Source organism: Terrapene carolina, unplaced genomic scaffold, assembly GCF_002925995.2.
Source record: "Terrapene carolina triunguis isolate 2854851 unplaced genomic scaffold, T_m_triunguis-2.0 Scaffold96, whole genome shotgun sequence".
In the NCBI taxonomy this organism is placed as follows: domain Eukaryota; kingdom Metazoa; phylum Chordata; order Testudines; family Emydidae; genus Terrapene; species Terrapene triunguis.
Window position 1 is genome coordinate 70,148,419 of NW_020664447.1, and position 23,616 is coordinate 70,172,034.

The 23,616-nt window shown below is 40.4% G+C and overlaps 1 protein-coding gene across 5 annotated transcripts in view; it reads right to left on the minus strand.

Annotated features, from left to right (window-relative positions):
- The window catches only part of FOXN3 (forkhead box N3), a 311,867-nt gene that overhangs the window by 116,901 nt on the left and 171,350 nt on the right, over positions 1-23,616 (minus strand). For all 5 annotated transcript variants that reach the window (XM_024198710.3, XM_024198711.2, XM_024198713.2 and 2 more), the window contains exon 3: positions 19,596-19,732. In XM_024198710.3, the coding sequence (XP_024054478.1) occupies positions 19,596-19,732 (137 nt within the window). The remainder of the gene's footprint in view (positions 1-19,595; positions 19,733-23,616) is intronic.

A 23,616-nucleotide genomic window follows, 5' to 3' on the forward strand; every position in this document is an offset into this window, starting at 1 on the left:
GCCGCGTTAGTCTGTATCCGCAAAAAGAACAGGAGTACTTGTGGCACCTTAGAGACTAACGTGCCACAAGTACTCCTGTTCATTTACTACAGTGGTCCCCAAACTGTGGGGTGCACACCCTTAGGGGGCATGGAGGAATGTTCAGGGGGCGCAGCGGGGCCTGGGCCAGCACCCATGGGGAGGATGGGGAGGAAGCGCCTCACTCTGTCTGCAGCTCCACTCCAGCCCCAACCCCACCTCCAGCCGAGGCACTAGCTGCGGCTCCCGCTCCCAGGGGGTGGGAGAGTGGACAGATTATATTACGGGCAAGGGGGGGGGGCACAATATAAAAAGTTTGGGGACCACTGATTTACTACAACCAATTAAGCAGAATTATTTTCTTCTCATCACTTCATATGTATTGGAAAAAATTGGAAACAAACTGCCCTTTGCCATATGCTGTTTAAAGTAAAATAAAATGAGAGTTAAGAGGTAGGCTCTCTTTCTTTTTCACAGTACCATATTTGGGACACTACTTGAGTTTCCAAAATCAGTGCATTCTTTCAAGTGTTGAATGAGAAGGTAGTGAGTATTAGCATTGGGAACTCTGAACAATTCAGGCAGCCACCTGGCTGTATTAAGGACCTTCTCCATGCCTCACTCCAACCAGTACATGCAGTCGGACACTTTTTGAGATCCCACCACTGTAATACAAGTCAGTAGAAATTGTGCCTTAGCTGTGCCCAAGTTTTATAGTATGGAAATTATTCCCTAGCCACAACAGGTCTTGGCAGATGGAAAGAACTGCCCTTGAAATACCACCTCAGTTCATCCTTTCCGCCTTTCAAACATCCCCCTGCCCCATCTCCACCTCATTACTAAGGGATTTTTTTTATTACCCCAGACTGCCTATATTTGTTACAGTCTCTTGTCCCCCCCCACCCACACACTTCCCCCTCCTGTGTTGAATCCTTTTGTTTTTTATTATTCATTGTGCTTTAGAATGTTTATAGTCATTGTGTAGCACCTTTAACACCTCAGCAGGGGGCTCATTACAGATAATTTTTTATTAAACGAAGTTGGCTTCTCCCACATATTGCACAAGAACAAGAGCTTAATGTTTCTTGACCTGTACAAGTTCTCACTGTTTGCATTAAAACCCTATTGACACCTTCCTGCCCACCCCCTGCCCCACCTCTTCCAGCCCCAGCTCGTCCCCTGCCCCCACAGCACCTCCTGCACACCGCTAAAGAGCTGATCGCGGCAGGCGCTGGAGGTGCGGGGGACGAGCTGATCTGCGGGGCTGCCAGTGGGTGCTGAACACCAACTATTTTTTTCTGGAGCACCCACAGAGTCGGCACCTACGGTGTAGACATAGATCTAGTAACCACCATTAAGACAGTTCTTCCCAAGGAAGTGAGAAAGTTTAATACATTTTCCTTCATGAAGTACAATCTTGGCTTCTCTTAAGAAATCTAAGTAAAGCTTCCTTTAAAAACAGCACACCCTTTGATGGGCAGAGTGTTCCTCCACGTTTCTGTTTGTTGGAAGCACTTTGTGTAGGAAGCATTACAAATGCAACCGGGGATCAACTTAGGTTGGGGGGGGGGGGGGTTTTTTTTTTTTTTTCTTTTAAGGATCTCAAAAGCAACAGGACATCGATCTCCCGCTTCAGTCCCTAAACTGGATTGTCTCACAGGCTTGAGCAAAACTGTTGAATTATTTCCCTAACAAAAGAAAGTCGCTTTTAGGTCCTATAATCTCATTTCAAATCCTTTTACCCACTCCCTACTCTTTTTTGGCCTTGAAATTGCAATCCTCTTTTAGTAATCTCAGGACTAATTGGTGCCAGCACTCCAGTTTCTCTTGCTATTCCCCCCCCCCCCTTCGCATTGTTCAGGTGCTGAAAAGGGCAGCGTGCCAGAGTTCAGTGCCCCTATAATGAATCTGTTCTTACAGAGTAACTGTTAATAATTAGCAGGAAGCATTTTGTCTTTAAATCTCACAGCTTGAGCAGCAAGATTTTGTAGAGCTAAAGAATCACTTAACTGTTGATACAGGGGTTCAAAAAAATTTAGCCAGTGATCTGCATGCGCAGCACACGCCGTGCTGAGTCGGGTGAGGGGCATTGCATGCCTGTGCATTTTGCCAAGCCTCTGTGCACATATTCTTAGAAAGGCTGAAGGAGACTAATGAAAACACACACAGATTGTTCTGAAGTTTGACTTGGTAATTAAGAGAATGGAAAGTAACATAAACTGTCCTAGAAACCTTTGAGAGTAGTAGACACAAGACAGCTTAAAGGAATTATTGGTGTGACAGAATCTAAGCAGTATGGGGAAGAGTCTTAATTTATTAAATATTTAGAGTTCAATTCCTGGTGAATATAAAAAAGAGCTTTTAAAAAACTGCTTTCTAGCCTTTAGCTAATAACTGTATTTGCAGGTAGGTGCCAAGAAGGAACAAATGACTTCTGTCACTGAAGCCATATCAGAGGTGACCATTACCCAGCCAGCAACAGAACAGAAATAGCTTTTCTGCATTGGAAAACTCCCATCTACAAAGGCCATCTTGGCCATTCACAGCCAATCTAGGTCTTGATCCCAGCTCTAAGTCAGAACCAGAGCCCTGCTACCTGACCAACAGAACCTGAATACAAATTGGGTCAGGTCGGGTAAGAAAACAAACTGATCCTCTCAGGCTTGGGTTGGCTCTCCTCCTCCCACCTGCAGGGTCAGCACTGCAGCAGCTATGTGCCCCTCTCCTGCGCCAACTGACCCGGAGGCACAGCGCCTCTCGTTCCACAGTGCACATGGCACAACAAGAGGTGGCGGGCGGCAGGAGCAGGGAATGTAGCTGCCAGTGCATGCAGCCATCACCACACTGATCCCACAGGCAGCAGGAGGAGGAGAGCTGGTGCATGGGTAGGAGGTGGCAATGACTCCGGTTCGGGGGAGGGGGGAGAAGATCAGGTCATAAAATGACTCAACCCTCTTGGGCTTGAGTTTGGGTTCGGCCTAAAAATTTGGCCTGAGCAGACCTCTAGTCAGCACAACTGACTGACTTTCATGGGAGTTCTGGCGGACTAAGGGCTGCAGACTGGCACATTAAGAGTCTAAGCATAATTTTAACTTTGAAATATAGGGCTCTAGTGTTTCCTTCAATCTCAGAATTCAAGGACAAAACAAGAATCTGGTGGATGGGGTGGAGTTAAGATAATCTCTGAAATGTGTTGATACCCACAAAAGGAGCCCCACAAGGTTCAAGTGCAACTCTTGCATTACATCTCCAGACTCCCTGTACATCTCTAGGCAGGTAGGCTGAGGCCGAAATTGCAAACATTTAAAAAAAAAAAAACCAACAACCCCCCCACCCCTTACTTTCTCCTTCCATCGTATGGAACCCTAACACGGAGAGCTTCAGGCAGTAGGGAGAAGCCCTTGAAACTACAGCTCCTGCAGGAGCTTCACTGATAGTGAACCACCAGGAGCCACTGCAGAGGCCCAAGACCTGGGGAGCAGCTGCTTTAAAAAGGCAACACCAATGCTTTTGTGCAGGTACGCTCTACTCCCCCATACTTAACCACCCCTGCCCCCTTCCCCTCAAAGGAAAACTGGGAAACTCCACAGGAGGAATTTCTTCTCTCTATCCTCATTCTCCAGTCTAGGAATAGATTGGAGAAAAAAAGCCAGTGAGTTGACACTTAAAAAAAGACAGTACACATATTACAGCAGCTGTCCACAATGGCACAAATATGGTAGTAATGGCAATGGTGTAAGTTCTTGTGCAGACAGATTTTTAGTTCCATACCCTGGAAGTCAGTTAGCTGAGTCTGAAGACACAGTGGTAAAACTGCAGGAGCACTTTCTTCACTTGTGGTTTAGCACCAATTCAGCTATGTGCTTGGTAGCTCCTGCTGAAGATGGGTCAGAACTTTTTCTCTAAGTCTCCCAGGAACCAGCACATCAAGCTAAGAATTAGTAGACGGCTTACCTCTTTCATACTCAGTTAAACTAACCGTTAAACAAACAGGATTTAGGTTTATATACCACATTTTTTACACCAAAGCCACAATGGTGATAAAGAATGGCCAACAATACATACCTGTCAAAAAAAAGCACCTGTGTTTATAGAAGGGGCACCATCAACCTGTTTGTACCCTCACGTTTATCCAGCTCTTGTCTTGCAGTTGGAAGAGTAGGGGGACAAAATCCAGCAGTTTCCCCACTCCCCTCATCTCCAAGACGACATGTGGACAGGTTGATCAGATTCTACAGCAGCTGGACCTAAAATGCCTTACTGAGTCCAGCTGTTTAACTGCTACTGTAATTCAGTCTGGAGCTGAAAGATATCAGAGTGTAGTACAGTCTGTTGTAACAACTGCCCTTACCCTGACAGAATTAAGTAAGAAGATGTGGCTTTCTGTCAATGGTTCCTATGTAGATTCTGATCACCAATGGTCACTGGATACTTTCACCACTGGGGGCTTCCTCCCAGCTGCTCCAGGGATTAGCTCCTTCCAGGTCTGATGCCCCATTCTGTTGCTTGTTCGCATCCCCGGTGCCCCGTTCTCCCTCTCTGGGACATGGGGTGTTCTCTCTTCGTGGCTTGGCTGCTCTCTCTTCATGGCTTGGCCCTCCAGCCAGGTCACTGTGTGTTATCTCCTCCTGAGGGTATCAAAGTCTCACAGGACAAACCATCCTAGGCAGTCTCCAAATCCACTGCCCTGACAGTGTCACTTCCCTAGTGGCTGGTAGGGGACCCAGGCCCACCCTCTACTTTGAGTTCCAGCACAGAGACCCTCTAATCAACAGACAAGGTCTACAGTGTCCCACCTGGCTGTCATTTCCCTGAACCTTTTCCTAATCCGTCTCTCTCAGGCTTCCACTCCATTACCCTTCTGGGTAAACCTTTCCTTCAGGGCTTGGATCCCTGGGGTTTCTACTCTCCCCCTGGGTTTCCACCTTTCCCTCTCTGATACCCAGACCTCCTCGATGCAGCCCTTCTCTGCTGCCAACTGCCTGGCTTTATATCAGCCCTGCCTGTGCCTTTTCCGCTGGGCTTCACCACCAATCAGGGGTTGCTTAGGCCACCTAATTCCACTCAGGTGTGGCCTTCCTGGTTAACTGGACCCTTCTCAGCCTCATTAACCCTTTCCAGTCTAGTGTACAAGTGAATACCCCAACCTCTGCTTTTTCTGCTGGAGTCCCTTATGTGGAGTACCATGTTTAGCTAAAGGTACGTCCAGACTACCCACCGAATTGGCGGGTAGTAATCGATCTATCGGGGATCAATATATCGCGACTCACCTAGACATGATATATCGATCCCCGAACGCACTCCCGTCGACTCCGGAACTCCACCAGGGCGAGCGGCGGTAGCGGAGTCGACGGGGGAGCCGCGGCCATTGATCCCGTGCCGTGAGGACCCGAGGTAAGTCGAAATAAGATACGTCGACTTCAGCTACGCTATTCCCATAGCTGAAGTTGCATATCTTACATTGACCCGCCCCTCAGTGTAGACCAGCCCTAACACAGAGACTCTAATTCCTTTCTCCCTACCTCCATATTTAGGCTCTGGGTAAAATTTTTGAAAGTGTCTCTATGTGATTTAGGAACATAAATCTTATTGACTTTCATTACTAAGTCACCTAGGAACTTTTGAAAATTATACCCTCTGGCTAATCTATGAGAACAAAAACAAAACAGTTTTGTGGAACAGATTGAATCAGCTTAAAAAGAGCTCAAACCCAGCACCTGCTAGGGGAAGATTTTCAGGGCCCAACAGTTCCCATCAGGTGTCACTAAATAGGAACCAAACCCTTGAAAATCTGATCCTACATCTTCAGTGAGATCTACAAACTATGATGTGGATTAAGTTTAAATCCCACTTCAATATGGGGCACTGATGGCAGCATCTTTGAGGAAATGGAGAAGGACCAGTGCTGGAAATTGTGCATTATTTTCAGTGTTTGAAGCCAACAGCAGCATGTGTGCTGTAACAAAAGGTCCACATTGCTCTAATAAGCCATTTGACTGTGCCCTTTTAAATATCATAGAATTATGTAAAAGCAGCATTTTATAGAAACACTTCAACATTATACTTACAAGCAAAATCTGAAAAACAAAAACTCCCTGCTCCTGCAGCTTTGTTTGTTGTTAATTCCCTTAAGTTTAGACAATGATCTAACTTTAATTACTTGTTTTATTTATTTTGTCATCTCTGGAGAAAACTGGTTTTGCTTATCTTTCATATGCAAAGCAACTAACCAAAGGGACACTTTCATATAGACTAAGTATCAATTAAGAGAGACCTAAAATACTAGATTTAGTGAACTGCTATGAATTTTGCTTGTGATTAGGCAGCTGGTAGGGGGGAACACCAAAAAAGACACACACTTGCAGGAAAGAAATATATAAATAAAAGGTAATTTTTGTTGTTGTTCACATTTTTGTTCTACTTGCTAATCCAGATTAAATCCAAGGTTAAAAAAAAAAAAAAAACCTAAATTCACTACTACAACTAAAAGAAAACTAACACTAGAAATACTGTCATTTACTCTTCACAAAAGCTTTCATCCAGGACTAACTCCAGCCAGTAACTCCTTGGCCAAAGTATCAGGGGGTAGACAGTTTAAAATATCACCATACGTTTTAGCAACTTTGTCTGTACTGGACAATCAGTTTTCGCTAGTTCCCTGGGCGGCCACTTCCAGGTTTGATTCCCTGCCCCTCACCGCCCCCAACAATTTAGGCATATAGAGTAACAGATTTATTTTAAGGGACAAGAGAGACCATTACACAGGCCACTGAAACTCGCCTAATAATTTCTGCAACAGGCCAATAACTTCTGTTTGAAAGACAGCCTGTCTTCTAGAAAGAGCTCCAACTCTAACTCAAAGAGAAGGGTGTATGTCAACAAAAACTAAACTTACTTTCATAGGGACAATCATATTACATCCAGAACCCACCAATAAATTAAATGGGTTTAATATGCATAACAACTGGAGGTAGTGATCAGATTTGTTTGTAGCTTTAGCCAGTAAAGTGGTATCTTGTGGATTTGATCCCAAATGCTAAGCTAACCAATAAATGTTGGCTACCCAGTTGCTTTGTCAGAGTGCAAAAGTGTAATTCAGGGCAATTGTCCCCTTTTATGAATAAACTCTATGTAGCAATCTTAAAGGTTCCCAAACAAATGATGTCTTACATGCCGTGGGGGACGGACACAAAAACCAAACCAACTGAAAATTACCATCACATTGCAGCAAGCCGAGCAAGATGTATTTAAATTTTTATTAGAGAGAGGCATGGGCTGACACACATTGAAAATTTTAAGGCTAGTCCTAACTAGTTAAGATACGTAAGTCAGGAATACATCTAAGTGTAAAAAGGAGGTTTTGGTGATTTAAAAAAATGGAATGGATAATGGTTGCACCAGAAGGGAAAAAGAAAAAACCTCTTAGGCAATTTCCTCCATACCTCTGCTTGAGTAGACTAGGCCGTTACACTACTTTCTCCAGTTTAATTTAAAATTTTTGGAGCAATAGGGTTTCCTTCACTTCCCCTACGAAAAAAAAATATTCATAGTCTAACAGATCTCACTATTAGGAGCAAAGCCAGAAGAATTATTCACTACAAAAGGCTTATTCGAATTTAGCCTCTTTCTCTGTTCACAGATTATCCGCGAACAAAGTGAGTTTTACTAATTTGTTTGCTAATCAAATGGGTTATGCAAACATACTTCAGCCTATGGGTTTCTTCTAAACTATTCACCATGACTACAGCTTCAAATATTTGCTGTTTTGCACTGTACGTAAGTCACTTTCACCACACAGTACAATTTTTGCTCTCTTCTCACAAAAGGCAGCTTTTTAAATGGCCCCATGAACATATCTGGCACAAACATTCAGGTGAAGACATATTGCACAAGTATTCTTGTAAAATGTTCTCGGGAACAAATGTTTCCTCAGCAGAATGTTCATGGAAAGCCAATAAAAGGGAACACCGGTAACAGAGAACAAAGGAGTATAGGAACATAAGAATATCCAGACTGGATCAAACCAGTCCATATATTCCAGTATCCTGTCTCTCAGTGGCTGGCACCAGGTGGTTCAGAGGAAGGCATAAAAACCCCACCATCGTTAGACATGGGCTAATCCAGGGGTTCTCACAAAAAAAATTTTGGTGGCCTCAGAGTGCAGCCACAAACTCTTGCTGGTGGCTGCTCTGACACTTTTTCCTAAAATACTTAATTAACTTTAGGAAAAACAAATAAATATACACAACCAAATCATTGCAATTTATATAAGTATTCTTGTTTGTTTTTTGTTTTGTAGACTCAATTAAAAATAATGCACACTTATCTCTATTCTTTACTAGACTTAAACATCATAGTTTAACTTCTATATTTGGGGGGATTTAACCAGAGGGCTGGCCTTACAGGGGGCTACTGCCCACAGTCCAGTGGTCAGGGGTGGTGCTGTGGTCAAGAGGCAAGGAGGGCCTTTTTTTTTTTTTTAAATATGGAGATATACCTATCTCATAGAACTGGAAGGGACCCCGAAAGGCCATTGAGTCCAGCCCCCTGGTCACTAGCAGGACCAAGTACTGATTTTTTGCCCCAGATCCCTAGGTGGCCCCCTCAAGGATTGAACTCACAACCCTGGGTTTAGCAGGCCAATGCTCAAACCACTGAGCTATCCCTCCCCCTAGGCTGTGAGGCTGCAGAAGGGAGGTTGGAGCATTGGGGTGGGGGAAGGCAGTGGGGCCGGGGCAATGAAGGGGTGGGTGGGGAGCCCCACCCTAAGGCTGAAGTTTAAAGCCCCACAACTGGAGCCCAACGACCCACCACTGAAACCCAAGCCCAGGCTCCACCACCCCCAGGAAGGTGGATTGGGAACCCACCAGCCACCTGCATTCCTCTGGCGTTGTGCCCCATGTGTCTCCAGAGGCAGGGCAGGGTGCCAACCCCTGCTGGTAGCACCAGCAAACACCAAGGCAGTGCATCCAGGAGCAACAGGGAGAGGAGGGGCTGTTGCTTTTCCCCCTCCCCGCCACAATCACCGCGCAGAGAGCTGTCGTGGCTGCAAAAAAAACCTGCTGGGCTAATCTGCCCCCATTTTAGGTCACATCTTAATCTCTAATATTTAGCGACCTTGTCTCAATCACGAAGTATGAGGTTTAGTATCCCTTCCAAAATGTGTCAGTATTAACTATTACAATTCTGGATATTATATAGTTTATCCATACCAAGACAAAATGCCTTTTTCAATCTTGCTAATTTCTTGGCCTCAATAATTCCCAGTGGCAGCAAATTCCACAGTTTTAGGACACACATGGCACAGAAAAGTTCAGTTTTGAATTGTCCACCTTTAATTTTATTCAAAAAATATCAGACTTTTATAAAGCACTTATCAGGCCATGTGGACAACCTTCCTCCCGCCACCATTTTTCTTCAAAACAAAATTCTGGCAAAATCAACACAATTTTGCAACACTTTTTTTATTTCAATGGAAAGTGATTCTGTCACAGTTTTTCCAACCAGCCGTAATTGTGAAATATAGAAGGGCCATCTTAATGTTCTATGATGCATCTATTAGTATTATCTGTATATCTATAAAGTGTTTAGAAGCCCCTCTCATGGACCAGGACCCCACTGTACTAGGTGCTGTACAAAGAGCTTCCAGCCACCATAGGGGAAAAAAATGTATTCACCCTAAAGATTGGATAAGATACACACTCAGATACCACTATGATGAATGACTTTATAAAAACCTTTACAGAGACAATCAGTAATAATTAATTACAACCTACTTTCTTCAAATTTAGCTTAAGCACAAGTTTCTAAGGAAATTTCGCTAGAAAAAAGCCAGTCTTGAGCTACTCAGACAAAATCATCAGACATCTAAAATCCAAATAAGGATAAACAAACAAAAACCCACTCTCTGCAACTCGAGAAAGTCTGGACCATTTTTCAAATATTGCAAAATGGATTCTTCTTAGTCTTAAGAATACACCTGGCACCTTCCATGCCAAACCAAGTTCGGCTCGACGAAAACATAGAGAGGGCTAAAAACAGAGCTTGTAATGCAGGGGTTCTCAAACTGGGGGTCGGGACCCCTCAGGGGATCACGAGGTTTTTACATGGGAGTCGTGAGCTGTCAGCCTCCAACCCAAACCCTGCTTTGCCTCCAGCATTTATAATGGTGTTAAATATATAAAAAAGTTATTTTAATTTATAAGGGGGGGTCGGACTCTGAGGCTTGCTGTGTGAAAGGGGTCACCAGTACAAACGTTTGAGAACAACTGTTGTAATGGATTCTGTTTTCAACCCTAATTATGGACAGACTATCATCTATATGTAATGTTCAGTAGCCAGACACATTGTAATGTTACAATGTAAAGACTCTCTTGAGTATTGAGGTGACTGTCTTACTTTATTCAAACACTGAACACAGAGGGCCATTAGATCTTCAGAACCAATGTATAGAATTGTCATCCTAGGGAGGAAGGATATCTTTTATTGCACCCAATGGTTATTCACATATTTGAAGTTTCCAGTGCTTCTAAAGGGCTCCTTGAAATGTGTAAAAGGGAGAAGGGTCTCTATGTTTTATAAACTTTTTCTACCTAGAAATACTTGATGTACCTTTCTTTAAAAACTTTCATATATTAAAATACAAACATTCAGATAAAGAAGAATATTGTACTACAAAAATACCTAAATTTTACAAGAAAACAAACCCCACACACTACTGGAGAGACAACTATAGTTTTCTCACTTTTTAAGATTTTCAGAATAGTTGGAGCTATATTTATTCCAAATAAGCCTTAAAGATTAAGGCTATACTAAGAATAAATGAAATTTAACTCCATGGCTGCAACTAACAAATCTGAAGGAAAGCTATTTTGATGGATCTTCTGCTTGGAAAAGTATTGCTATGACAACAAAGTATTTGTTATAAGAAGACTATAAATGGAAGGGCGACAAAAAAAACCCAGCATAGTGCAAAGAGAAGTTAGTTAACTGGCTGAAGGATCTTTTGGATCTATGTAGCTTTTACCTCTTGTACATACTGTTGGTCAAATTCAGACCTGATGTAAGCAGGTTTATTTCCCATGGAAGTGGCCGGGTCAAATTCAGCAGTAACATCACTTGTAGTCATAAAATAGGTGGTAGTGGTAAATGTGCATGGCTTACACCAATTTCCCGTTTAGTTGATGTGAAAACAAACAAATACAACTTACATTCTCCAAGGCATGAGAGCACAGAGCAGGAGAAAGCAACTATAAGGTGTAATAGAGCAGTGATTCTCAACCAGGGGTATGCATACATCTGGGGATACACAGAAATCTTCCAGGGGGTACTTCAACTCATTGAGATATTTGTCTAGTTTTATAACAGGCTACATAAAAAGCACTAGCGAAGTCAGTACAAACTAAAATTTCATACAGACAATGATTTGTTTATACTGCTCTATATACTATACACTGAACTGTAAGTACAATATTTATATTCCAATTGATTTATTTTATAATTATATGATAAAACTGAGAAAGTAAGTAATCTGTCAGTAATAGTGTGCTGTGACATGTATATTTTTATGTCTGATTTTGTAAGCAAATAGTTTTTAAGTGAGATGAAACTTGGAGGTATGCAAGACAAATAAGACTCCTCAAAGGTTGAAAGTGACTGTAATAGAGTAACCCTTCTGAGTTTGTTACAATTGTTTTGGCAACATCCAAAGTTATTCTTCCATGATGCAATGTTTACAGTCTAGGGATAAGCGGTGCATATTAGCAATTGCTCTATTTTTCTTACTACCGTTGTAACATTCAGCTATTATTATAGCAGTGCCCTGACATTCCCAAATCAGTCCCAGGGGCCCATTGTGCTAAGCACTATACATACATAAGATGTAGTAAACTCTTTGGGCAAGGGCAATCTTTCAATCTCAACAAGAATAAGACAACAGGTAAGCGTACAATACTATTGGAGAGAGATAAGACTGACAGCAATAGGAACACAAGGTTGCATGTATTTGCCTAGAGTATAATGTGGAAACTTTATATAGTTTATTATTTTTAAGTTCAAATGAACTAGCAATATAAAGATACACTAACAGGCCACTAGCTGTTCACCACGGGGGCTCAAGTGATGTGGGTCTTGCTAGCTAATTATTTTATTAAAATCTACACATTCCAGGAACTGTAACCGTTTCTATATTAACATGCTCAATATAAGTTAAAACAAGCTTTAGTTTTGTTATAAAAACTAGAAAATTAAGCATCTGTATATTTAGCACTCTGACCAGTTGCCACTTTGTTTCATCACCCAGCAACCCACAATATGTTGTATATTAAATGAAATAGTACCTGCTTTTACGAGTGAACACTAGCATGCTGTGGTCAGTTTGGTCATTAAATAAAGGAAGGGATGTTTATATAGGAGAATATTGACACTAAATTATAATTATTTGCTGAGGAAAAACTTTAAACACAACACATGGCATCAGAAAAAATCCTCGCTTCTCTTAATCATATGCTTATAACAGTCAACCTCTCCCCAAATGGATATTAGACAATGCACTCCTTTCAGGCCGCACACCCCTCACTGAGTGTTTTTAATACAATGAGCTCCAAACGTATTGTTAGTTGCAGTGAAAGTGATCCTTTGTACTTGGATTATTACTTGCAATTTGTAAAATACTTGCACTCAAAGCAAATTATTTGTTAAGTAACAGTATTTGCAGAGCCAAGCCATTTTAATCAGAAACATCAATATTAAAAGACACCTACTGGAGGAGAGATTACAAATTCTAAAGTTGTTTGTTACATTTTCCAGAGAAGTAAATAGCAATAGGAGGAAAACAATTTTGTTCAAAACAAAAAAACAAAAAACAAACACTACCACACAAAATTTTTAATTTCTCAGGTCCCTGATTAGTGCAGTTGAATTAAACACTTCATTCAAGAATATACTTTTGATAAATATACTGAAGTCAATGGGACTACTCAGCACCTAAAGTCAAGCATATGTATAAAAGTCTTAGCAGGTATTGGAGCCCCAGTCAGCAAAGTCAGCAGAGAGCAGCTCTGTAGGAAAGGTGGAGCGATTTTACATAATTATTTTTCACATCAGAATCCCTTTAAACAGATGAAGACTATCCATCAGTCATGGTACAGGTGGAGTGTGGGAGTGCAAAAGCGTTGTTCGAAGTAACAGTCTATCCGTATATTTGAAGAATTTTCCCCACTCCAGTCACACAGCAGCTTAGAAGAGGATGCACCAACATTTGCCACCAATTTAGCAAATACAAATTAGCATGAGTCACTGGGCAGATTGTAATGAATTTTTTTTTAAAGTTACTTCTTATCCCACAAGTCTTATACTCTGTTTTCTGTGACTACTTAAACCTTATAGTGCTATATCCATCTCTTCTAAAAGGATAAACCTCATCTTAGAGAATCTTAACCTTTATTCTTTTTTATATAAAGAGTGTATTAGTTTTAGAAAAACATATTTAGTTAATAGTATTTTCCTTCCTATCTCCCCAGACTCCAAGAATAACTGAGAGCTGACCTGATACAACACACTCGGGGAAAAAAAATCCACCGCAGATTTACTCAAAGCATTAACAGAAGCAGTAATCACACCTATAGTTCACTACAGAGAATGAAGACAGAAGTAGCAACATACACGATGATGATGATGAAATATCAGAGCATTTACTTACAGAAGCTACTGTTAACAGAGTTTGTGTCTATAAAAATATATTCAGGGTTGCTACTGTCACAAAAACTTTAAATATATTAAAAGGTAACAGATTTTAAACCTTAGACTAAAGTAAACTCCCCAACACACAGGAGAGAATCATAGACTCATAGAAATGTAGGGCTGAAAGGGACCCTGGGATGTCATCAAGTCCAGGCCCCTGCGCTAAAACAGGACCAAATAAACCCAGACCATCTATGCCAGGTCTTTATCCAACCTGTTCTTAAAAACCTCCAGTGATGGGGATTCCACAACCTCCATTGGAATTATATTCCAGATTTAAAATGCTCTTATAGTTAGCAAGTTTGTCGTAGTATCTAACCCAAATCTCCCTCACTGCAGATGAAGACCATTACTTCTTGTCCTGCCTTCAGTGGACACGGAGAATAATTGATCACTGCCCTCTTTATAACAACCCTGCACATATGTGAAGATTTATCAGGTCCCCTCTTCAAGGTTTTCTCCCCCCCTTTTTTTTTTTTTTTTTTTTAAACCTTTCCTCATAGGTCAGGTTTTCTATACCTTTTAGCGTTGTTGCTCTCCTCTGGATTCTTTCCAATTTATTCACAGCTTTCCTGAACTGGATACAGTATCCCAGCTGAGGCCTCACGAGTGCGGAGTACAGTGGGCATTTACCTCCTGTGTCTTACATATGACACCCCTGCAAACACATCTCAGAACATTAGCCTTTTTTGGATTGAGTTGTGCACTTGATTTTTGCTTCCTAAGTATAGCACTTTGCACTTGTCTTTACTGAATTTAATCTTGTTGATTTGAGACCAATTTGTCAAGATCATTTTTAATTCTAATCCTGTCTACCAAAGTGCTTGAAACCCCTTTCAGCTTGGTGTCCTCCACAAATTTTATAAGCGTACTCTCCACTCGTTTATCCAAGTCATTAATGAAAACAGCAAACAGCACCAGACCCAGGACTGACTCCTGAAGGATCCCACTAGATTCGCCTTCCCAGTTTGATAGCCAACTATTGATAACTACTCTTTGAGTGTATAGTTTTTCAACCAGTCTTGCACCCGCTTTATAGAAATTCCATCTAGACCATATTTCCTTAGTTTGCTTATGAAAATGTCATGTAGGACTGCATCAAAAGCCTTAATAAAAATCAAGATACGTCAGGCCTACTGCTTCCCCGCTATCCACTAGGCCAGTAACCCTGTCAAAGAAGGAAATTAGATTGCTTTGACATGATTTGTTCTTGACAAATCCATGCTGACTATTCCTTAAAACCCTACTATTCTCTAGGTGCCTACAAATTGATTAAAATTAAGTTATTAAACAATTTATTCAGTAATTTAATAATTTGAAGCTTTTCTTTAGAACATGTACTTTTCAAATTTGACCTTCCAATTTATCTCAGATGCTTTGATATTTTAGTCAAAAGTTTAAATGAGAAAAAATTAAATAAAAGGTTGTGGGGGTATTTTTTTTAACCTAAGTAAGCATATTCAAATGAAATGTTTAGCATCATCATATTCTACTTTTTTGGCTTACCATCTTGAAAGAAGTGGTGCCATTTCAGAACACTGTGGGCTCTAGTTTCCCTGGGATGGACAGACATTATAGCTGTTACCTGCATTAACGTCATCTGCATATATTGATGGGTGCACACCTAACACTGGATCCAAAAAGCCCAAAACTTTATAGAAATTTGGCTTCAAACTTCATGGCTTAGGCCATTTTTCTCATCCTGGGTGATATTATTTTAACACTGAGCCAGTCATCTAACTGTGTGGGTTCACTTTATAGCTCCTGTACTAGAGAGTATTATGTACCACGACTTTAACACAAGACATTCTATTGCAAAACAAAGTCAGCTCTTAAAATGACTAGTTCTTTTTAGAAGAATATTTCACAGATTTATGTGGTGTTGAATAAGCTTCTGGCTGAAGATGTGTTATGACGCATTCCCTCCACCCCAAGTATAGATAGTGAATCTCCCTGCTCTACTTGTCTCCAAGCCTCTTATGGAGATACCAAATGGTCTGTCATATATTTGTTCCTTTGCAACGTCCAAAAGAGACAAGCAGTGGGTCAATTTGCCTCTGTGGGATCTTGCCAACTGACACTTATAAAACTTGTAATTCCTTCTATTAATCCACCCCCCACAAGGCATTTTAATATAGGTTAATTAAATCATTCCAGATGTATTTTATTAATTTCAGGCAGCATAATTTCTCTTTATTGTGGGCTGCAGTCACCCAAAGTTTATGGGCTGCCATGGAGCTTGGCCACATGTGGCCTTTGCTAATTTTCCAAGGTTCCACTTTGGTCAAGTGATGTTGCAGATGGGGATTGATACCTTTTTAAAAGATTTCTCGCAAGTCTAAAGATTTATGCAAGATTTTCTCCCCCCCTGCACATCTAAATGTTTTAGCGGTACAATGAATATTCAAACTTCATATACATACACAACTAATGTAGTTAACAATCTCCTATTTTGACTAGAATGATGTGATTACCAGTATATGGTTAAACTAATTCAGCATTCAATGATGCCCTAGTTCAGCCTTGTATTGTTCTTAAATCATAATGCCATAACAAATTCACAATACAAGAGAGGTAATAAATGTGGTAAACATTTTAAGAGACCACAAAAAGATTAAGTTTTTCTTAAGCCTTGAGGTAGTTTAACTACTGAAGTACTTCACTGCTAAAAAGAACAATGAGAAGGTTTGGATATTTCAATGGGGGAAATGGGAGGTGAAGCGCTTCTTTCTTTGAAAGGCTTTTACACCATATTGAAGTACATTATTTGTTTATAATGCAGGCTTAATAAGATGAAACCAGGAGAACCTAATGCTGTAGTAAAAGGGTCAACAGCACATGAACTGTAAAAGCTTTAAATTCATTGTTTTCAAAAGGAAAGAAAGTCTTCCTTTGAGTTGTTGGATCTTAACATACGGTAATATTATAATCCTTCTTCTTCTTCTTCACCCCCCCCCCCATGCCCATTTAGCATATCAACTTGGAAATGATCCAGATATAAACTAACATCAACAGAAGAAATCATGCTCTCAAAGTACATTCTAAAAGCATTTTCTCTCTCTCTCTCACACACACACACACACACACACACACACACACACACGGCAGATATACAGACAAAATTTTATATGTTTTCACAACAAAAAAAAAAAAAAAGGGCACAAAGTCAAGGTGTGGAGCACAACTTTCTTGCCCTGATCCTGGTGCTGATCTGTACGCTTATTTAGCAGCATGCTGTTTGTTACAGGTCAGAATGGCTTGCCTCAGACCAAGTGACAGAAGAGCATGTACAGGTTTGCATAGTGTAGGGGGATCCTAACCACATCCCCTTTCTAATAATCACACCCCTGTACCTGCTACCCTGGCAGCAAGCAAGGTGCGTGCTACACAACCCCTGGATTAGCTATACACCAGTGCAGGATTACCTTTATGATTGAGGAGATTCTTTTATGAACAAGTTAGGACTTGTCTAAAGGAGGGAAAATTGCACTGGTGTAGCTACAGTAGCATAGTCACACCGGTGCAAATTTTCATAATCTAGACAAGCTCTTAGTCAGCTCCAGCAGCCAACGTATACCAGTGGAGCAGCATAAAGCTGTCAATACACCTGAGGATCTGCCCCATAGATTTGAAGGGAAGACTGACTTTAATAAGACCTAGATATACATATTATGATTTCAATTATATTGAGGAGGGGGTCATACTGAAGTGCAAATATTTGTGCATAAAATGATTTTCAATCAAGAAAAACAATAACTTTAAACTGCAAATGTCTTATTTCTGAGAAAGTCTGCATTGGGGAGAATAAAACCTTTCTAGAGTAGCGCTCTACAAATTGATAATTAGCACTTTCTGAAAAACCTGTCAAACTATCGCAAACAGCATTCTCTGCCAATGGGATTAACATGAATCAAAAAGCTCCCTCCGATTCTACAACTGCATTGGATGAAGAATTCTATGCGTTAAAATTTTACTTTTCCATAGAATCTTATACAAGTACTCCTGTTCTTTTTGCGGATACAGACTAACACGGCTGCTACTCTGAAACATTTAAATGTTTAACACGTCTGCATAGATTACCCTCTGTTTCTACTATTTACAAATACATTAATGAAGTCATTAGGCTTCTCGGGTCTATAAAGAAAGCTTATTTGAATATTTATTTAACTGCCATTCTAACGTAACCATCCAAATTATTTAACTATCTGAGAGTATACAGGATGGTGGATGCTTTTGATAAAAGGTCAAGGGGACATAGGAAAAGTGAAAAACCTCTTTCATGGTGAGGGTGGTATGTGAATGCAGAAAAGATACTTACAGCTCCAATGTTAACCTTAAGTTACTCTAACAAGCACTGGGTCCTCCACTGCAGTTTTACCATTTTTACTCCACTGCTTTAGAAAATCCCACATTATATTTGATCTCCTAAAGCTACATGACCTCAAGCTGTCAGCTCATATAGCATGATTCTGTTGATTTATATGAAAACAGACAAAAACAGGTACAATGTCATTTATTTAAAAAAAAAAGTTTTAAGCCAACTGTAGTTGCTATGCAGGGTTATGTTACCAAGGCAACAGTGTATATCTGAGTACTAATGGCCTGTCCTTTTGCCAGGCAACAAACAGCCTCGTGATGCAACTGCACCTGTCTCAGCTATGCGTTGCTATGGAGACATTCTAGTTACTATGGTTACCATCACGCTAATCGCCTAGCAAGGGCAGACATACAGCAGTCTCCTGCGAAAGCCCAGCTGTTCCTCCCAATCTCTGAGTGAAGATTGATTGTCTGGCCATGTGATGGAATGCACTGCTCAGCAGAGATGCACAAGAACTTCATTAGTGTTACTTGAAAGAAATCATTTCGTGCATCGCCACCTCCTTGCAGGACAAATATTAGACTCATATTTTTAAAAGAGTATGCTGAAAAGACAAAAACCATCAAAATCACTCATTAATCCAGAGGGCTAGTAGCAGGCATTCTTCTAAAGTCAGACAAAAATTCCTGTTGATTTTATGGAGTTTAATACAAGCATTTCACGAGGTCCGAGTGACAAAAAGGTATTTCTAATCAAACCAAGATTTGCTAGAACATTTTAAAATGTAGAGTCTATATTAGCAGTTAAAAGGAAGCAGATCTATTGAGAACCAGATATTTACTTCTCTCCTTTGTGGGTCACAATCTTAAATGCTCTCTCCTAGCAGCTAACACTTCACTTCTAAGCAATGGCCAGATAAACACACCTATTTCATTACTATGTGAGAATGAAAGCCCCTATTGTTCTCCACTGCACAGCTTTGAGATAAATGCAAGCACACGCACTCACCTACAGAGCACGTAGTAACCACAACAAAAAGAGTTTTAAATCACCAGATGTAGAGTTTACATGGAGACTTGACAGTTGCATTGACAACACAGTCTTAAAAGACTACTCAATCAAGCTCAAGAGAAAAATAATTCACTCGCACCCTGCTTGCTAGAGTCAGATATTTTTATCTACTGAAACAGGACAAACTGATATTTTAAAGCTTCCCATTTGCTTTTGCATGTGTTCATTTTACATTTTGCTTTTGTTGAGAAATGTTATAAATTAGCCATGGAAACACTACTTCTTCCAGTCTATGGATTTATCAGGATCAACATGTTGCCATCATCCAAGAGATCAAGAGGGTAAGGAATACTGTAGATTAAGTAAAGGATTTGACCATTATACTTCAATATTTTGTTCACTACCATATTGTCATAACTATTGTGATTAGTTATGTTTAATGTCTTATCCAAGAAGTACAGCTCAATAGAAATAATAGTCGTTATAAAAGGTGTTCTAGTTTTCTTACCTTTGATATGCCTGAGGAGATGTGGGAGGTGTATTGAACACATGTGAATATGGATGATAGGGTGTCTTTTTCAAAGCCTGAATGAGATTTTGTCTATATTCTGGGTCTATACACCACAAGGACCCCTTTCCAATACTCTGCAAAGAGAAAGAGTAAAAAAAAAGATAAACATGATCTAGTTGCATAGCCGCATGTATAAGCAATACTTTTGCAGGGAAAACAGTGGATTTCTTTTTGCTTCTTGACAGAAATGAACAGCGTTTGTTTGCCAGAGATTATTACTCCAATAATGAAATATTTCAATTTTATTTAAAATAAGGCTTTCAAGGAAAAAAACCCAAACTATTATCACTGTTTACATTCCTAATGCTCAATAATATCTGGAAATTTCCCTCTTACTCCAAACTAGAAGAAGAACTACAATTTCTTATTTTTCCATGTCAACTTTGAAGACAAACAGATTCCCCTTTAAAAGTGAATAAAATGTTATTTTTTTGTTTTGCTGTTGTAAAAACAAAACAAAAAACAGGAAACAGGGATAAAAAGGAAAGGTTTAAAACACCCTAGCAACTGTTTTAAAAATAAAAGGACTTAATCCTTCAGCCACATGACATCCGTGCAATTCTACTACAAAAGCAAATTAATCCATACACTTTTTTTTCTGAGAAAACAAAAAAAATCCAATCTAATCAGAGTTTAAGTCATTTAAGGCTATTGAGGAATTTTGATTGGTTAACTTTAATTAACCTTTCTGGACACACTGAAAACTCTAGCAGTCAGTCTGTGATGGGGAAGCCTACACCAAAATTCAATGTTTATTCTGTAGATCAAAGCAATCCTTGTATCAGTACAATCAGAGGTCAGAGTGCAGATATTCTGAATTGTTCGGTTTGAACTCTTTAAAAAGATGTAAAGCGTGTCCTTAACGGACTTAGAAAAATGTCAGTTCAGACACAGAATAGGATGCTATTTTTTTCACTAAAAGCGTTCAAAACAAGATAGGTAGGTCTGTAAGAGAAACTCAAAAATAAACAGCTGTTCTAGTTACTTATTGCTACAGAGGTTGCAGGCCTTCAAGTAGCCTACCATACTGAAGTCATTTTGGTAAGATTTTTGTATAAACATTAGCTGTTTTTCCCCCCTTCTGGAAAAAGTCAAGTTACACTACAACCTCTTGACACTTACTCTTTCTCAGTACTATATCTAGGCTTGGCAGAATTCAATTTTTTGTTTTTGTTTTTTTAATAATTTCAACAAATATCAATGTTTGTTTAACCATTTTTTCTATTTTAATCAATTTAATTTTTCACAGCTGTGCAAAATTATTGGTTTTAAGCTTTTATTTGTATTTTCATCATTGGGGGGACTAGACAATAATTATATAAGGACAGTAGATGCTGAAATTCAAAAAGTTAACGCTCCATAACGGGTAAAACACAAGTTGTCAACATCGTGTCAAAATATACGAAGTAAATATCCTTAAATCAAACTCTAATAAGTTCTAAAGAAAAATGCTTCTTGCTTTGCCTAAAAAATCATCACTCTGAAATTAGTACATAACTAAAGCTTGGGGGGGAGAACAGGAGAACCACACTTTTGCTTTTGGAAACTCTGTCATGTTTGTGGATCATCTACTTTCAAAGTGTTGCCTTATCCTACAAAGATACTTCAAGATTCTTTACACAATATACAAGATTCTTACAAACCTTCCTCCAAACTCACAATCCCCCAACCCTGTTCCTGCATCTGGATCTGTTTGAGTAGATCAGGGCTAGGCAACCTATGGCACGCGTGCCGCCTTCGCTGATTTTCAGTGGCACTCACACTGCCCGGGTCCTGGCCACCGGTCCAGGGGGCTCTGCATTTTAATTTAATTTTAAATGAAGCTTCTTAAACATTTTAAAAACCTTTTTTACTTTACATACAACAATAGTTTAGTTATATATTATAGACTTATAGAAAGAGACCTTCTAAAAACGTTAAAATGTATGACTGGCACGCAGAACCTTAAATTAGAGTGAATAAATGAAGACTCGGCACACCACTTCTGAAAGGTTGCCGACCCCTGGAGTAGATCCTTGAGCCTTCACAAAGCCCCACTCACTTCAATGGACTCCCATCAGAAAGCAGTCATCTGCCTTCCTGGAGCTCATTGTGGGATCCAGCCCTTAAGCTTGCAAAATAGATACAGCTGTAGACACACGTATGGGTGTTCAAGCATACTGCTTCAATCTTATTGCATTTTACATCCTATTTGTTTGCCTATATGTTGTCTTAAGTGAAGTAAGGCTCCCTGGATTATGTCTGGAAAGTGCCTACCATTCTGTTGATCCTACATAAGGAGTATTTCTCACTTTTACCCCAAGTTAGGATTCATCCTGGAAAGCCTATCAAGCATAGGCTCACAAGGATTCTTCCTTGTGAGCCTATGCTTGATAGGCTTTCCAGGATGATCTTAGCTCAGTGGTCCCCAAACTTTTTACCTCATGCCCCCCTCTTTACTCCCCCTCAAGCTGGGGCCAGGAGCCGGGCCATGGCTCTGGGAGGAGGAACGCGGACAGGGGTAAGGGGGCAGCGGCTGGGGCCACAGCTGGGGGTGGGGCCAGGGCCAGGAGTGGAGCTGAGGCCGGGGCCCCGGCCGTGGGGCCAGGAACAAGGCCCCGGACACGGAGCTGGCAGCCGGAGCCGGGGCCGGGGCCAGGGCCAGGAGCAGAGCTGGGTGGCACTCCATCCCCACCCTGTATGGAGACTGGCTGGGGCCTCAGCTGCGCCTCCCAGAATTTTCCTCTGTGCCCCTCTAGGGGGGCACGCCCCACAGTTTGGAGACTTCTGTCTTAGATTGTACATATTGAACCCATGTATCAACAATATTCCAGCAGTGGCAATGGAATGGCCTGATGTTTCCATGTTCAGAGAGTTTAACACAATGGCTGCTTGAGAGTCCAAAACTAAAAGCCTGACTAATTTGCGGCCGTCTACTTACAAGCCCTTTTATTTGATTCAGTTAGCAATTCTATATACCAAAATCATTTCAAAGTATTTTAAGTCAGTGTAGCTATATTATGATACCCAGCTCTTATGTAGCATTTTTCAGTTATACATCTTCCAGCGCTTTACAAAGGTCAGTACCATTATTCCCATTTACAGATAGGGATAGCACAGAGTGGGACAGTGATTTGTCCAAGGTCACCTACCAGACCAGTGGCAGAGCCTGGAACAGAACCCAGTTTTCCTGAGTCCCAGTCCTGTCCGTTACCCACTAGGTAGAGTGAGAAGATGTTAATATAGTCCTTTAAGAAAAATGTACAAAGCAGAGAGCATTTTTATAGGGAAAAACTTGCTGTAATCCTTAGTATCCAGAACATAGAACAACTTTTTGAAAGTTATATTTAAGGGCCATCAAGCTTCAAGAGATCCTTTTAACATTACTTTAGTACATTTATGTGCCTATTATACAATTACCTACACGATTTATATTCTCTATGCCATTATTTATTTTTGTTTATATACACATACGCAGCTTTTGGTCTACCAAAAAGAGACTAGACTTCACTTATGTACTGAAAATTATTGCATATGAAGTATTCAAAAAATGCTGTGATACATTAGACTACCCCAGTGAGCTTGAGATTCAGGGTTCAGTGAAATTAGCTGTGCTTTTTAGCAGCATCTGAATTGGTAAGTGACATTTTGCATTCAGTCTTCAAACATTATACCAGATGTCAAACATCAGTTCAAAACAGAGATAGATTTACTTGAAAATTTGTTTGTGCAGAGATGCACCAAGGATTGCACATATGAGTTTCTTATCATGAGAGTAATTACACTTAATATATCAATGAAAAAATGTTAATGCTGATTACCCTGTTGTGAGCTTTAGTATGTAGCTTCTAGCAGACTCCTCTACAAGGTGGTTAAATTAGAACTTGGATGCCTGTGTTTTCATCAGATACAGAGCATCTAACAGCAAACAGTAAACCAACTAATTATACTGAACTGGAAGGTGCTGTAAACACAGGAT